Here is a 15,265-nt window from a genome sequence, read left to right on the forward strand (position 1 = left end):
CTCACAGTAAACGCTCATTTTATAACATTATTTAGACTGACCTGGGTTCTAATCCCGGCTCTGGCACTTGTCTGGTCCGTGACCTTGGGCAAATCATTTCACTTCTCTAGACCTTATTCCTTCATCTGCAAAACGGGGCTTCGATCCCCGTTCTCCCTCCTTCTCAGGCTGTGAGCCTCATTTGGGACTTATCTTGTATCTACCCCAGGGCTTAGCGCATAGTAAGTGTTTAGCAAATACTACAACTATCATCATCATGATTATTAATAATAATGCCAATTAATTATAATACTCACCAGAGCATGCTAATTGATAATAATGATGATGTGATTATCATAATAAAAAGGGGACAGACCACACCTCAGGTTGGCTGGGGGGTTGGGGGGGCGGGCCGGGCCTTGAAGGTCAAAGGGGAGAGGTTCGAGGCCAACCTTTTTTCCCTTGGATGTCATACCCATGGGCGCAGGAGGGTGTGGACCGTTCAGGTCCACAGCAGACAAGGACAGAGCTAGGATTAGTACCCAATTCCTCTGACTTGCAGGCCTGGGCTCCTTCCATCAAGTAATTATTATCAATTATTAGCATTTACTATGGCCCAGCACTCTGCTAAGCGTGGAGTTGATTTGAGATCAACAGATCAGATCCAATCTCTGCCCCACAGAGGGCTCACAGTGTAAATGGGAGGGAATCCCCATTTTACAGATGAGGAAACTGAGGCCCAGAGAAGCAAAGCGGCCTGGGTCGGTGAGCGGTCACCGTTTGGGAGCCGGAACGTAGGCACCGAGGAGTCGGGATCCGGGTCAGGGTGACCACTGCCCGGCCCTGTCCGATTCCTGCTTGGTTCCCTGTGCCACTTCTGGCTCCCCCCAGCCCCCCTCACCCGACCCCTGCCCTGCCCTTCCCTTCCCTCCCTCCCTCCTCTTCCCATTCCAAGATCCAGGATGTATCCTCAGGAGGGCCCGGGAGGACCCGAGGAGAAACCAGGACTCCTACAACAGTGTCAGGGAGGGGCAGTAAAGGCCCAGAGAGGAGCATAGCAGGGAGAGGGGGCAAAGGGATAGTGGGGAGAGGGAGAGGCGGGAGGCTGATGTGGTGAGGATACTTTATTACCCCAGAGGGGCGTGGAGGGGCCGGGCTGAACCCCAGCCACCCCCGTGACAGTGGGGAAGAGGCAAGGAGGAGGGTAGGGGAGCTCAGGCCTCGGGGCACCGCAGGGAAGGGTCGGGGGAACCGTCTGCCAGCCGCCGGAGGTGAGAAGCCGCCTGGTCCAGTCGGAAGAGTTCCGTGCGGAGAGAGGACACCTGGGCGGGGGTGAGATGTTAGGGGGCCCTGCCCTTCATCCTCTGGGAGCACCGCTCCCCAGCTGCCACCCCCGGGCTCTGCCCTCCACTGCCTGTGAGTCTCCCCAACCCCCGGGGTGGCCCCCAGAGCCGAGGTCCGGGCAGGGAGGGGGCAGAGTGATGGCTGGGGTTCCTGCCCCCTACCTCCCGGGAGCGCCGCCCTCCAGCCTCACCCTCTGTTGCTTGCGAGTCTCCCCATCCCTCGGAGCCGGGGCCTGGGCCGGGAGGGCGTCCAGTTGCCGCTGAAGCTTCTGGCGGCGGGCGGCCAGGCGCTGGAGCAGGCTGTGGGGGTCCACCAGGCCCTGTGGGGAGGGGGAGGGAGGACTCTGATCCTCTCCCATGCCCCCCGGCCCCCTCCCAGCACCCCCGACCCCGGCTCCGGCCACCCTCACCTGCAGCTCCACGAAGGCGGAGGAGCGGCAGCCGAGCGGGGCCTGGGCCCAGCCCGGGGGGTCCGTGGCTTCGGGGGGCAAGAGCCGCACTGGACCGCACTGTGCCAGCGTGGCCAGCGGCTCCAGGAAGCCCTCCAGGACCACGCGCTCTCCGGGCTCTGAGCATCGCAGCAGCACTAGGGGGCAGGAGAGGGCAGGGGGGCAAAGGGGGCAAGGAAGGCGGGGAATGAGGACCCAAGCTTCCTGCCCCCGACCTCCAGGCAAACCATTGACCCTCCCCGTCCACCCCATTCCACTCAGTGCCTCCGGCCTGCAGCCCCCCAGATCCACCGCCCCTGGACCTGACCTGCCTGACCTTGGGGCCGGGCCTTTCCAAGTTGGTGGGTGGCCCACAGCGCTCCAGCCCCCCACCCGCCCCCAGCTCCCAACTGCCCCTGCCTGACCTTGGGGCCGGGCTTTCCCGAGCTGGTAGGTGGCCCGCAGCGCCCTGAGCGCCTGCACAACCTCCTGGACGTGGGAGAAGTTCTGCTCCAGCTGTGGCCGGCGCCAGTGCTCCTGCCGGAAATCACAAGGCAATGGGGAGGACGTCGGCCCGGCGGGGCTGGATGCCGCACTGGAGCCCTACCTCTCCCCCACCCCCAGAAGCTCCAGGAGACCCTACGTAACCGAGGGAGATCCCACAGAAGCCTCAGGACAGCCTCCAGTTACAATGGGCAAGCTTATAGAATCCACAGAATAATCAACCGATAGATGGTATTTACGGAATGCCTACTGAGTGCTAAGCATTGTCCTAAAGACTTTGGAAAACTCAGCAGAAGCAAGATCCGTGAACTGCGACGTCTAGGAGCTTACAATCAAATGGGGGAGACTGACCGACCGTAAGTATTTATATATTTGAGGCATCCCTAAGAAAACCATGGGAAATGCTGCAGCAATAATAATGATTTTCAAGCGCTTACTATGTGCCAAGCACTGTCCTGAGCACTGGGGCAGATAGCAAATAATCAGGTTGGACACACTCCCTGTCCCACATGGGGCTCACGGTCTAACCGAGCGGGAGAATGGGCAGTGAGTCCCCATTTGACAAGGGAGGAAATTGAGGCATTGCAAAGTCAAGTGCCTTGCCCAAGTTCACCCAGCAGACAAGTAATGGAGGCAGAACAGGAATCCAGGTCCCCTGCCTCCCAGCCCCAGGTTCTTTCCGTTAGGCAATGCTGTTTCTCAAAAACCACGGGACGTGAGGGAGACCAGGTCGGACCACCCCCTCTCGCCAGGATGTGCTACAGGAAGCAGGGGTCGGGGAGCCCGGGGGGGGTCCCCTCCTTATCTGACCTGAGATCTCAAAGCCCCCCAGGGCGATGCTCTGTTGGAAGGAGACCCCACTGCACTCAAACGCTCCCCTCCCCACACCAACCCGTCAACGCCCCTGTGCTCGCCCCTGGCCGCGGCCCTCCCCTCGGGGAGGCTGCGGGGACTCACCAGGCTGCGGGCGCTGGGGTAGGGGGCCACGGTGACGCTGGGGGCGGCCCGCCCGGGCAGTCGCTGCCACAGCTCCTCGGCCAGAAAGGGCATGAGCGGAGCCAGGAGCCGCAGGCCGACGTCCGCGCAGGAGAACAGAGTCTGGGGCGGGCCGGGGGCGCGGGGCGAGTGCAGCAGTTCTGGCTTCACTGATTCCTGCAGGGGGGCCGCAGGGTCAGGGCTTGGCGTGTGGCGGGGGGAATCACCCCTGTCCCCCCTTTTAGATTGCAAGTTGGGTGGGCAAGGAATGTGTCTACCAACTCTGTTGTACTGTGCTCTCTCAAGCATTTAGTACGCTGCTCTGAATATAACAAACGCTCAATAAATACCACTGATTGACTGAATGGATCCGGGAGGAGTCTGGGAACTCCCCCTCCCCAGGAATTTTAGCCACCGTTACTTGGCAAATTGCTCTCTGTTGCTTTCGTTTTGGACAGTTCAGGGTGGCATGCCTGGGTCTGAGACCACTGTGTCCAACGTGATTATCCTATCCTTCTCCCAGAGCTTCACCCAGTGCTCAGCATGGAGTAAGGAGCCCCACTGGCCCTTCACGCCCATGGAGAGCCAGCTCTAAGTAGCCGCGGCCCACGGTGGAATCCTGGTCCCCGGACCGGTAGTCAGAAGCGGAGGCCGCAGAGCCGGGGGTTGCCCCCAACTCACCTTGAGAGGGGAGGAGGTCAGGCAGCGGATGAGGGCAGAGAGCAGAAACCCACCCCCTTGCCCGCCGCAAAACAGAGAGCTCCCGGCCTCTGCCCTGACTCTTCCCGACTCTAACCCCTCTGCCCACTTCCAACCGTGATGCCCCCTGCTCGGCCAATGGAGGCGTGTGCCAGACTGGCCAACCCCAGAGCAGGAGGAGGCAGGTCACCACACGTTCCTTAGGAGGGCTCTCAGACCACTGGGAACGTGGAGGACCATTCCCTAAGCGGGCGGTGGGAAATGAGAAATGGTAGTCTGTGGGGCCGGGCCCTCCTCCAGATGGGCCCCACTCCCAAGCAGCCCCACCCCCTACCAGGTAGACGTCGCAGAAACTGTGCAGCCAGAAGTCGTGCAGGGAGCGGGTGACTGTCGGGAGGTCGCGGGCCAGGAAGCCCTGTTGGCAGTCGGCTGCGGTGAGCGCCAGGCGGCTCAGGACCCAGGCGTCCATGGGGGACGAAGGCAGCACCTGGGGGCGGCCGGGGTCAAGGAAGGCGGGGGTGGCTCCAGCCGGGCGTCCCGCCCCGCCGCCCCTGCCTCCTCTCCCCTCCTGTTTCCCATCAGCACTCACCTCCTCAGCGGGCAGGGGGCAGAAGCCGTCCCCCAGGGCCCTGAGCACGAAGCGGACGGCGTTCCAGATCTTGTTGCAGAAATGCCGGCAGCTCAGCACCTCGCTGACGGCCAGGTTCACATCGTCACCTGCGGGGGGAAGCACAGGGGAGGGGGTAATGGGGTCAGCACAGGGTCCGCCCGGGCCCCCTCCCCCCCGGCCCCGGCCCCCCTCTCACCCTGGGCTCCGTGGGAGCAGAGCGTGAACCTGAGGGCGTCTGTCCCACACTCGGGGATTCCCTGGGGGAAATCGTTTTTCTGGAAAAATAATAATGATAATAATAACTGGTATTTATTAAGCGCTTACTATGTGCCAAGACTATTCTAAGCATCAGCGTGGATACAAGTTAATCAGGTTGGACGCAGTCCCTGTCCCACACGGGGCTCACAGTCTAAGTAGGAGGAAATAGAACGAATCCCCATTTTACGTAAAGGAGATGGAGGCCCAGAGAAGTGAAGTGACTGGCCCAAGGTTAGTGGCCCAGTTGGAATTAGAACCCAATTCCAGGAATTAGGAATCAGGTCCTCTGGCTCCCAAACCAGGAGGCTTATCTCTAGGTCAACAGTGGCGATGGTGGTGCTAGGGGCGGGCGGACCAGCCGAGGGCTGGGGGCTGGGACCCGGGAGGATGGAAGGGGGCTGGTGTGACAGTCCAGAGTGGGGGAGATGGGCTGTGGGGGGGGGGATTAGGGAGCCCGGGGGGTCACTGGGGGCTGAGGGTCCCCACCAGGCCGGTGGCCGCGATGTCCAGCTCCTTGGGATCCAGGTTTCCGTCTCTCAGCTTGTCCTGCAGCACCTGGGGGTGGGGACGGGGTCAGGGGGTGGGGTCTGCGGGAAGCTCGGCCCACCGCACGCCGGCCCCCAGCCACCACGGGACAACCCCCTCCCTTCCCAGGCTCTGCAGCCTCTCCCTGCTCTGGGCCACCTCCCCTGCTCCCCCAGCACCGGCCAGCACCTTCAGCTCTGTGCCCTGGATCACGTCCCTGGGGTCCAACACGTTGCCCAGAGATTTGCTCATCTTCCTGCCCTGTCCGTCCCGGACCATCGAGTGCAGGAGGACCTGGGGTTGGGGGGGGACGGGCGTGAGAGGCAGGGGCTGAGCTTGAGCCCAAGATCCCCCTCACTTCCCCTCTTCCCCTATGACAATCACTGCCTCTCGGGCAGCCCCTCCAGGAGCAGCAAAGCAGGACTCCGGAAGGGAGGGGGAGAAATAGGAGGAGGAGGAGGAGGAAGGAGGCAGAGGGCCCCAAGATGGGCCAGAGAAGAACTTCGAGACGTCAAACTTTGTTCTGGGGGAGCCCGGCAGAGACCGGGGAAGGGAATCCAGAGAGGAGCAGAGAAGGGAGTTCGGAGGGGGGGTCTGGCAGGGAGCAGAGAAAATCCAGAGGGGAGACTAGTGAGAAGCAGGTAAGGGAGCCCAGAGGGGAATCTGGAGGGGAGAGGGGAGGGGGGCTACCTCGGTGAAGGGCAGCTGTCCGGTCAGCTGGGTCCCTAGCATGACCATTCGGGCCACCCAGAAGAGAAGAAGATCACTGCCTGTCTCCATCAGGGACAGCGGGTAGAAGCGGGCCAGGTCGAGGGTCTGCAAGGGACCGGTTTGGGTGGGGAGGGGGCTCTCGGAGGGGCCTTCCCCTTCCGGGATCAGCCCCCTCCCGCCCCCGCCACCCCTCCCGTCCGGCTGACCTGGCGGGGCCAGCCCAGCGCGGCGAAGGGGAAGAGAGCCGAGGAGAACCAAGTGTCCAGGACGTCGGGGTCTGTGGTGAAGGAAGTGTGGGGGTGCGGGAGGTATCAGAAGCAGGCGCCCTCCCCCACCCCCCACCCCGGCTGCTCCAGCCACCCCCTGCCCTGGCTGTCCCGCTCCCCGGACTTGCCCCTCTCCAGCGTCAGCTCCCCTGCCGGGCTCCTGGTCAGTTCGGCCGCCGCGTCTCTGGCTTCGGCCTCCGAGCGGCCAACGACCCAGCATTCTTCACCGTCTCCCTGCGGTGGGGCAGGGGAGGGGAGAGCAGCAGGTGTGAGGACCCTAGCTTTTATTTTTGCCTAATGGAATTCGTTAAACGCTGACTAGATATCAAGCACTAAGCGCTGAGGTAGATACAAGGAAGTCAGGCTGGACGTGATCCCGGTCCCACACGGGGCTCACAGTCTAAATTAGAGGGAGGAGGATTTAATCCCCATTTTGCAGATGAGATAACTGAGACCCAGAGAAGTGAAGTGACTGGCCCAAGGCCACACAGCTGACAAGTCTTAGACTGTAAGTTCACTGTGGATGCGGAACACGTCTACCAACTCTGTTGTAGTGGGATCTCCCGAGCGCTTAGTACAGTGCTCTGCACATAGAAAGAGCTCAAATAAATACCGATGAGGAGGAGGATGATGAAGTGGTAGAGTCAGGATGAGAATTTAGGTCCTCTGGCTTCCAGGCCCCGGCTTTTTCCACCAGACCACACTCTGGGCCCGCCACCCCCCTCACCCCCCGCCCTTGACACTGTTCTAAGCACTGGGGTAGATACAAGGTAATCAGGTTGGACCCAGTCCCTGTCCCACTTGGACCCCGCTCCCCTCCGCGATCCAGGCGTTCCGGCTCCCCGTCCCCCAGACCTCCTCACCTGCTCACTGACCACCCGATAAGCCGGGATCTGGTGACCCCACCACAGCTGCCGGGAGATGCACCAGTCGCTGAGGGAGGAAATTGTTGGTGGCGCCCGGCCTACCCCACCTTGCCCCACCCGCTGCCCTGCCTCCCCTGCCCGGTGCTCCCAATTACCTTCCATGGGCAAACCACTGGTTCCACTTCTTTTGGTGGAAGTTGGGGGTGAGGCGGAGAGACCCGGAGGCCACAGCCTGGGGAGCGAGAGGGGGCAGAAGGAGCTCAGATTCGGTCGAGCCCGGCCTGCGCTCCCGGCCGCCCCGGCCCCTCGGTGCTCACCGGTGCTCCGGGAAACAGTGTCGGTGGTGGTGGTATTGGTCAAGTGCTTACTGTGTGCCAAGCACTGCATTAAGCGCTGGGTTACATACAAGATCTTCACAGCCCCTGCCCCACTTGGGGCTCACGGTCAAAGGAGGATGGGGAACAGGTACCGACAGGTACAGACGGGACCCTGTCCTACACTGACAGGTCACTAGAGCAGGAGACCCTCGGGCCCCCTCTGCTTCCTACCCTCCTCCCGCCCAAGATCCGTCTGGAAGTCTAACCTTCTTCCCTCCTGCTGCAGACCCACCTGGGCCGCCCGCTCTCCCATCTCCCGGCAGCGCACGAACCACTGGCTCTTGAGCAGATATTCCACCACGTCTCCGGACCGGCTGCGGGGGAGTGGAAGTCCAGTCCTCGACTCCCTCCCGGTGCCCCCTGGACCTTCGGGGACCCAGGGGTCCTGCTCCCAGCCTCCACCCTCGCCGATCATTCCTCTTGGTGAGAAGGTCCCATCCTCCCCATCACCCCCTAGATGGGTGGTTCAGCCTCTCTCAGCATCCCCGTGCCTCAGCGCTCACCCTGGTGGTGGAGATCCCACCACCATTCCCCCTCCCAGGCCACCGTGGGTTGACCCGGGTGGGGCAATCTGCCCCCCCCACCCAACCAGCCTGTCATGGTCTGACCCAGAGGGGTGATCCACCACCCCTCAACGACCCATTACCGTCTGACCCAAGAGGGCGGCCTGCCGCTTCCCCACACATCAGTCCATTATGGACTGCCCTGGTGGGGGGGTGGGGAGGGGGCCGGCTGTACAGGAATTAGGGGAGATGGGGCTGCTCTCCTGGGCTCCTGGGGGTGAGAGACTGGGGGGAGGGGTCACCTGCAGAGAGGAAGCACCATGGGGTGGTCCCGAATCCCCCGGAACAGGCCCCGCTCTTTCAGCGCTGACACGATCTTCTCCCGGGCTTCGAAGCGGTGGAGACCCTGGGTTGGAGAGGAGGTGGGGCGGATGGAGCTGTAGCCCCAGCCCCTGGGGGAGGGGAGGGGGCTGACTTTGGACCAGGGGAGTAGAAAGGGATGTCTCTGGGGTGCGGAGGGGAACGAGCACTTATACAGAAAGTGCTCTGCATACAGAAGGCGCTCAATAAATACTATCGATTGATTGATTGATGTTCTAGGAGGAAGGGGCTGTCTCAGGGATGGGGAAGGGACTGACTGGGGGTGCGGCGGGGGGGTGGGAGGCTGAGGGGAGGGGACCGTTGTGGAGTGGGGGACTCTCCCGGGGCAGGTGTCCAAGGTCCCAGCCGCTACCTGTAGCCAGTCTCCACTCTGGGGGCTCATGGTCCCGTCCTCCCCGATGACCGGCAGCGGGGTCAGCCCGTGTCGGGCTCCCATCTCCTCATCGGCGTGGCTGTGGGCTGGGGTCACCTTTACCGCCCCTGGGGGAGACGGCGGATGGGGGCAACGGGGGCAGGGGCGCTCAGATCCCCTGGGCCTTGGAATCTCCCCGCTGGTCCCTGCCCACCCCCCAGCTCTCTCCTCTCCCTGGGGCCAACCAGATCCCACCCCGGCTCTCCCCGACCCCTGCTGCCTTTTCTTCTCAGCTGCCTCTCGGTCCTCTGGCCCCAATCCCCACCCCACTCACCGGTGCCCACCTGGGGCTGGACACTGGAGTCGTTGATGAGTGGAAGGGTCCGCCCGGTCAGCGGGTGGAGGAGACGGCGGCCGTGGAGAGCCTGAGGTTGGGAGGGAAGGTAGAAGAGAAAGGGGGTGTCAGATGGGGAAGGGACCCGGGGGGTGGCGAGAGGGGAGCGGGGGGCGATCGGAGGGGAAGGGCTGGTTACCGCATAGCGAGGGTCATCGGGGTGGACGGCGACGGCCACGTCTCCGGGCAGGGTCTCTGGCCGAGTGGTCCCCACGACGACCTCCGTGCCTGGGGGGCCCTCACGGGGTTGGACGTGACCGGTCACCCCTCCCCTGCGCCGGGTCCTTGAGGGGCGTAGTCAGAGGGGGCCCGTGGACAGACTGGAGTGAGAGTGGGGTCCCAGCGGGAGACCCTGGGAATGGGAAGACCACCCAGGTGGCACAGCGGGAAGGTCCTGGGACGGTAGGTGGGGGCCCCCACCCCGAGGAGGGGATCGCCGGCATGGGCCGGGGGCTCACCAGGGTCCCCATCCACGGGGAAGGCGACGGAGAAGAGGAGGCCGAAGGGGACAGGGTGGGGGCAGCCGGGGGGGTGGAGTACGGTGCGGCCAGTCAGGGGGCGGCTCTCCACCTGCAGCGGAGGACACGTCATCGGGGCCCCTCCGGGAGGCCGCCCCGCCTACCCCCTCCCCCGTCCACGTCCTCAGCCGCCCCCCGCCGTGGCCCGGCACCTCGATGTCGGAGATGGCCGATCGCAGGGCGCACGACCAGCTGACCAGCCGCCGCTGCCGGTAGAGGAGCCCGGACCGGTGCAGACGGACGAAGGCTTCGGTCACTGCCGCCGAGGAACCCTGAAGGGGAAACGGCGAGGGGTGGGGGCTGTCTCGTCTCCAGCCCCACCCCTCGGCCTCTTGGGGACCGGCCCTGCCCCCCCCGGGGGCCCCGAGGGTTTCAGGCCGAGACTCACGGGGTCCATGGTGAAGCATTCTCGATCCCAGTCCAGGGAGGCCCCCAGCGCCCGGAGCTGGTCACATATCTCGCCCCCTTTCCTGCAGGGGTGAACACGGCGGGCCGGTGGCAACCCGCATCCACCCCCACGCCTCCCCTCCCACACCGTGACCAGGGGCCCCATCACCCCGGACAACAATAGTTTGGCCCAACCCGCCCAACAACACCTTCCACAGCCAGGTTCAGGTGCAACATCCTGTACCCGCTTCTCCCCTCTGCTGCCCCGACACCGACGGTCTAGTCCAGTGTCTACCAAGTCGGTTCTATCGTACTCTCTCCCAAGTGCTAGTACGGTACGAAGTAATCAAGAGATGCCATTGATCAAGGGTGACATTCAACCCCACCCCCATCCCCAGACACCGATGATCGGCTATGCCGGGGGTTCCTGGGGCGGCGGGGGGGACGACCAGGCTGGGTGCGGGGCAGCTGCTCTTCTCCACTCCCCTCTGCCCCTCACACACTCTACTCACTCCTCCTTCCACCTCCACACCTCCCTCAGGAAGTCCTCCCGGCTCAGCTCGTGTCTCCGGACGCCCCGTTCCTTCCACAGCTGTTTCTCCACCACGGCCTGCAAGGGGCGGCAGGCGGGCACGGTACCCACTGAGTGCCCTGCCCTGGGGGCAGCGTCCCAACCTGGCCGCCGGGGAAATTACAGTGGAGTTGGAGTGCCGAGATCCACTGCCCGGCCACAAGTTGACACTCCACACACCGATGGGAGAGGCAGGTATAGACTCTGAGCTCCCAGAGGGCGGACTCCGCTGCATTGTCCTCTCCCAGGGGCTTGGCACAGCGTTCCACACGGTAAGGAATTCGTGGCAGGGTGGGGATACTACAGGGAGAAGACTCCCAGCATCCTCTGGAAACCGAGCAGGCAAGAGGAGGGGGAGGATGGGAAAGAGAAAGTGCACGGGGGTGGGGGCGGGGAGCACCGTAGGACTTGGGTTCTTACCTGTTGTGTGACCTCGGGCAAGTCGCTTTACTTGGGAGAGCACAACATAACAATACAATAGAAACGTTCCCTGTCCACAGCGATCTTACAGGCTAGATGGGGCTGACAGGGATTAATATACATAATATTAATAGAGGCCACGCTGCTTCTCATTTGACGAGGTGATGCACTGTACTACACACTTGGGAAGTTCAGAAAAACAGTGATCTGTTCCACGGCCACTAGCAGCTTCCACTCTAATGTGGGACACTAGTATAAACACATTTACAGCAGACATTTGAGTTGTAAAATATTTCAAGTAGGGGGGAGGGGAAGAAAGGAGAGGAGGGGGTGGAGGGATAGGAGGAGGAGGAAGAAGAGAAGGGGGTGGAGGGAGAGGATGATCACGAGAAACGTCAGCAGAGGCTCACCTGAGTGGCGATCCCGGCGTGATCCGAACCTGGGATCCAGAGCACCCGGTCCCCCCGCATCCGGTGCCTGAGACGGGGGCAGGTACCCTCTGAGCCAGCCCAGACCCCCTCCTGCTCACTCCCCACAATCAGAGCCCAGGTGGCCCCGACCTCCCCCACCAGCCCCGGCGGCCCCTCACCAGCGCACGATGGCGTCCTGGACGGACACGGTGAGTGTGTGGCCAAGAGATGGAAGGCCGTCCCAGTGTCCCCCAACCCCCAACTGCCCCCAGCCCCTCTCGCCGGCCCCCCCTTGGGCCCCGGTGGCCCCTGCGCCCCGCCCCCAGTCATGGAGGCCTCCGCAGCCCCTCACCAGCTCACGATGGCATCCTGGATGGTCACGGTGAGCACGTGGCTGAGGAGCAGGGGGCCGTCCCCCACCCCTCGCCAGCTCCCCCCAGCCCCGGCAGCCCCCCAGCGGCCCCTCACCAGCGAACGACGGCATCCTGGATGGCCACTGTGAGCGCGTGGCCGAGGTGCAGGGAGCCGGTGACGTTGGGTGGCGGGATGCACATGGAGAAGGTGGCTCCCGTGGCCTGAGGCAGCTGGGCCTGAGGCAGAGGCAGGGCCAGAGGCAGAGCTGCAGTGGCCGCTGGCCTGGAGGATGGCGCCCCCTGCTGCCGCTTCAGAGCGGGGTGGAGGAGGAGCCCGGGCCGCTTAGGGCCCTGGGCAGAGGAGGGGGCCGAGGACGGGGCCGGGGCCGGGCCTGGGCACCTCAGGCCCGGGCCAAAACCAACCCCTCCCCACCCTCTCCCTTGCCCACCTGCTCCTGCCTTCGAGATTGGCCGCCTCGCCCCGACCCCCCACCCCACTGCCGGCCCTGGGGCCCAAGGGTCCCCTCGAGCCTGGGGGCGGTGGGCCCGGTTACACTGACTGGTCCTGGGGGCGACAAACAGTGAGTTAGAGAGAGAGAGAGTTCTTGCTTCAGAGAGATGCGGGGGCAGGAGAGTTGGAGACCGTCGGAAGCGGCATTATGTGTGTGTGTGTATTCTTGTGTCAAAGACAGAAAAGTGGGGGAGCAGAGAGCTGAAGGTGGGATCGGGGGGCACTCATATTTCAGAGAAAAGGGTGTGTGTGTATGTGTGTTGTTTTCTTATATCAAAGAGGAAAAGGCGGGGGACAGGGGAAAGCTGGGAAGGATGAATGCTCTCATGTCCCAGAGAGAAGGGGGCGGGCGGGGGGGGGGGGGGGGTAGGGACAGGGAGAGGACCTCTCGTGCCCAGAGAGGAAGCGGAGGGGGACAGTGGAGAAAGGTGGTATGATCCAGAGAGGAAGCTGAGAGGTTCCCAGTGTCTGGGGAGAGGGAGAAGCCCCCTCCCACTCCGGAGGATCTGGCTCTGAGGGGCAGCTGGCTTCAGCGCAGGGCCAGGAGCTCTATTCTGGCAGAGGGCAACGGGAGGTACCTGGTATTCTGGTTTGAAGAAGCCCTCGCCGACCCACCACGGGTACCAGGCCGCCTCGACGTAACGGGGGCTGTAGGCCGGGGGCAGCGGGGCTTGGACATCTGGTGGAACGGAGAAGGGACTGAGCCCCTCGTCTCCGAGGGGAGATGGGAAGAACGAAAGCTTTGGGGGCGAAGGCTCTCAGAGAGGAAGCCTGGATGTGGGTCAGGCAGAGGGAAAGGGGCCCAGAGCCATCCCACCCCAGGGTCCCACTCACCCTTCTTTTGCCCCGGCTCTGTAGGGACTTCGTACAAGACGATCTCCTTCGGGGTCCAGGCCTTACCCGGCCCTGAAGTCTGCTGAGAAATAAACTGCAGAGGATGTCGGGAGACCCGGCCCCAAACTGGACCTGGGCTCCAACCTGGGAGCCCCCAGCAGTCTGTCTCCCCCCCGACCCCCTACCTCGTCCTTGGTCAGCACCACAGCCTCTAGGACCGCCTGCCTCTCCCGGAGCCGTTTCTGCTTCTCCTCACGGTTGCGCCGGAGGGCGGGGACCCCGTGGCGATCCGGTCGAGAGGAGAAGGGGTGGGTGCCCCCCCGGGGAGGCCGCAGCCCCCTCAGCGGGGGCCGCAGGGGGCCCAGGGGCAGGGGTGGCATGGGGAAAAGGGAGGGTGACACTGGGGGGTTTCTGGAACCCGGGATCCGCTCCTGGAAAGGGGGAGGCGGGAGTCACAGGAGGACGAGGGGCAGGACCCTCACACCGGCTACCACCCGTTTAGTTTTCCACCATGGCCCCAGATCTCCCTCCCGTCACACCGCCCTTATTTATATAAATGTCTGCCTCCCCCGCTAGACTGTAAGCCTGTTGTAGGCAGGGAACGCGTCTACCGACTCTGTTACTGTGTCCTCTTCCAAACACCTCATACAGTGCCCTGCAGCCGGTAAGCGCTCAATAAATACCACTAACTGATTGATTCATTCTCCACCCAGCTCCGCCAGTGGCCTGCTCTGTGACCATGAGGAAGGCATGGACAACCCCCCCCCCCCCGCCCGCCCGAGCCGCAATTAATCAATGGTATTGTTTACGGCGTGCGGCTTACCCTACCACTTAGTATAGTCCTTGGCACATAGTAAGCGCTTGACCACAATTACTTATCATTCATCTATTACCCCCTCAAGCCCACCACACTCAGCCCTCCCTCCTCTTCTTTAGGGGGCAGTTTGGAGCATGAAGCTGGCAGTCAGGGGACCTGGGTTCTAGTTCCAGCCCCCCTAATACTGGCTTACTGTATGACCTTGGGCAAGTCATTTAATTTCTCTGGCCTTCAGTGACCTCATGTGTATAAAAAGGGGGTATGATTCCTGCTCTCCCCCCCTCTGAGACCGTAAGCCCCGGGCTGGGACAGAGGCTGTATCTGATCGGATTGTACTGTATCTTCTCCAGCTTTGAACACAGTGCTTGGCACATAGTAGGCGCTTAACACCAGAGAAGCAGTGGAAAGAGCCGGAGCCTGGCAGTCGGAGGACCTGGCTTCTACTTCTACTACAGTCTCCCGATTAGACTGTAAGCCCGTCAAACGGCAGGGACTGTCTCTATCTGTTGCCGATTTGTTCATCCCAAGCGCTTAGTACAGTGCTCTGCACATAGTAAGCGCTCAATAAATACTATTGAATGTCTACTTTCGGCTACGCCACTTGTCTGCTGCGTGACCTTGGGCAAGTCAGCGTGGTTCGGTGGAAAGAGCCCGGGCTTGGCAGTCAGAGGTCATGGGTTCGAATCCAGACTCTGCCACTTGTCAGCTGTGTGACTGTGGACAAGTCACTTCACTGGGCCTCAGTTCCCTCATCTGTAAAATGGGGATTTAACTGTGAGCCCCAGCTGGGACAACCTGATTACCCTGCATTCACCCCAGCGCTTAGAACAGCGCTCTGCACACAGGAAGCGCTTAACAAATACCAACGTTATTATTATGAGGTCACTTGACTGCTCTCCGCCTCAGTCTCCTCCTCCGCAAAATGGGGATGGGATACCTGCTCTACACAGACTACGCGCCTCACGTGGGGCCGGACGCTGTTGCATCTTGCCCAGCGCTTAGTACACTGCTTGGTAGGTAGTAAGCGCTTAACAGGGACCGTCCACCGTCCCCCCCCCTCCATCTTCCTCCCACCTATTACCCTCCCCGCTCCCCTCGGCCGCCTCGCGTATTCACCCGGCGCGGGGGTCCTCCGCTATCCCAGGGTGCCCCGCGGCGCCCGCCCCGGGCCCCGCCGCGCGCCAATGGCGGCCGCGCGCCTGCGCCAAACGCCCCGCCCGCCGGGAGCCGGCCCGGGCCCCGCCCCTCCCTGGAGGAGACGTCACTCTGGGGG

The 15,265-nt window shown here is 62.8% G+C and overlaps 1 protein-coding gene across 3 annotated transcripts; it reads right to left on the reverse strand.

Annotated features, from left to right (window-relative positions):
• Nucleotides 1-1,085: 1,085 nt before the first annotated feature.
• On the reverse strand, nucleotides 1,086-15,175 carry VARS2 (valyl-tRNA synthetase 2, mitochondrial). 3 transcript variants are annotated; one of them, XM_029054859.1, is made up of 30 exons: nucleotides 15,109-15,175; nucleotides 13,361-13,606; nucleotides 13,176-13,254; nucleotides 12,920-13,020; nucleotides 11,946-12,067; nucleotides 11,478-11,544; nucleotides 10,589-10,686; nucleotides 10,078-10,159; nucleotides 9,842-9,961; nucleotides 9,630-9,741; nucleotides 9,311-9,399; nucleotides 9,112-9,202; nucleotides 8,778-8,905; nucleotides 8,347-8,450; nucleotides 7,774-7,855; nucleotides 7,320-7,396; nucleotides 7,162-7,231; nucleotides 6,427-6,532; nucleotides 6,239-6,309; nucleotides 6,012-6,137; nucleotides 5,511-5,615; nucleotides 5,283-5,351; nucleotides 4,735-4,813; nucleotides 4,518-4,645; nucleotides 4,263-4,415; nucleotides 3,212-3,406; nucleotides 2,176-2,287; nucleotides 1,733-1,908; nucleotides 1,514-1,642; nucleotides 1,086-1,301 (listed from the first exon to the last, which is right to left on the reverse strand). In XM_029054859.1, the coding sequence occupies exons 2-30, from the start codon at nucleotides 13,553-13,555 to the stop codon at nucleotides 1,194-1,196; spliced, it is 3,174 nt and encodes a 1,057-aa protein (XP_028910692.1). In that variant the 5' UTR covers nucleotides 13,556-13,606; nucleotides 15,109-15,175; the 3' UTR covers nucleotides 1,086-1,193. The 3 variants fall into 3 exon arrangements, with proteins under 3 accessions (XP_028910692.1, XP_028910691.1, XP_028910687.1); XM_029054858.1 differs by having other exon boundaries at nucleotides 13,176-13,257; XM_029054854.1 differs by having other exon boundaries at nucleotides 13,176-13,269.
• Nucleotides 15,176-15,265: the final 90 nt, after the last annotated feature.

Source organism: Ornithorhynchus anatinus, chromosome X5, assembly GCF_004115215.2.
Source record: "Ornithorhynchus anatinus isolate Pmale09 chromosome X5, mOrnAna1.pri.v4, whole genome shotgun sequence".
NCBI classification, from domain to species: Eukaryota; Metazoa; Chordata; class Mammalia; order Monotremata; family Ornithorhynchidae; genus Ornithorhynchus; species Ornithorhynchus anatinus.

What these genes read in the sequence shown, in the direction of transcription:
- VARS2 (XM_029054854.1), bottom strand. Translation starts at nt 13,555, where the DNA reads ATGCCACCCCTGCCCCTGGGCCCCCTGCGGCCCCCGCTGAGGGGGCTG. An exon ending in CAGTGGTTTGCCCATGGAAG is followed by an intron (nt 7,232 to 7,319) that starts GTAATTGGGAGC and finishes TTCCTCCCTCAG; the next exon opens with CGACTGGTGCATCTCCCGGC. An exon ending in ACCCCAGCGCCCGCAGCCTG is followed by an intron (nt 2,288 to 3,211) that starts GTGAGTCCCCGC and finishes GATTTCCGGCAG; the next exon opens with GAGCACTGGCGCCGGCCACA.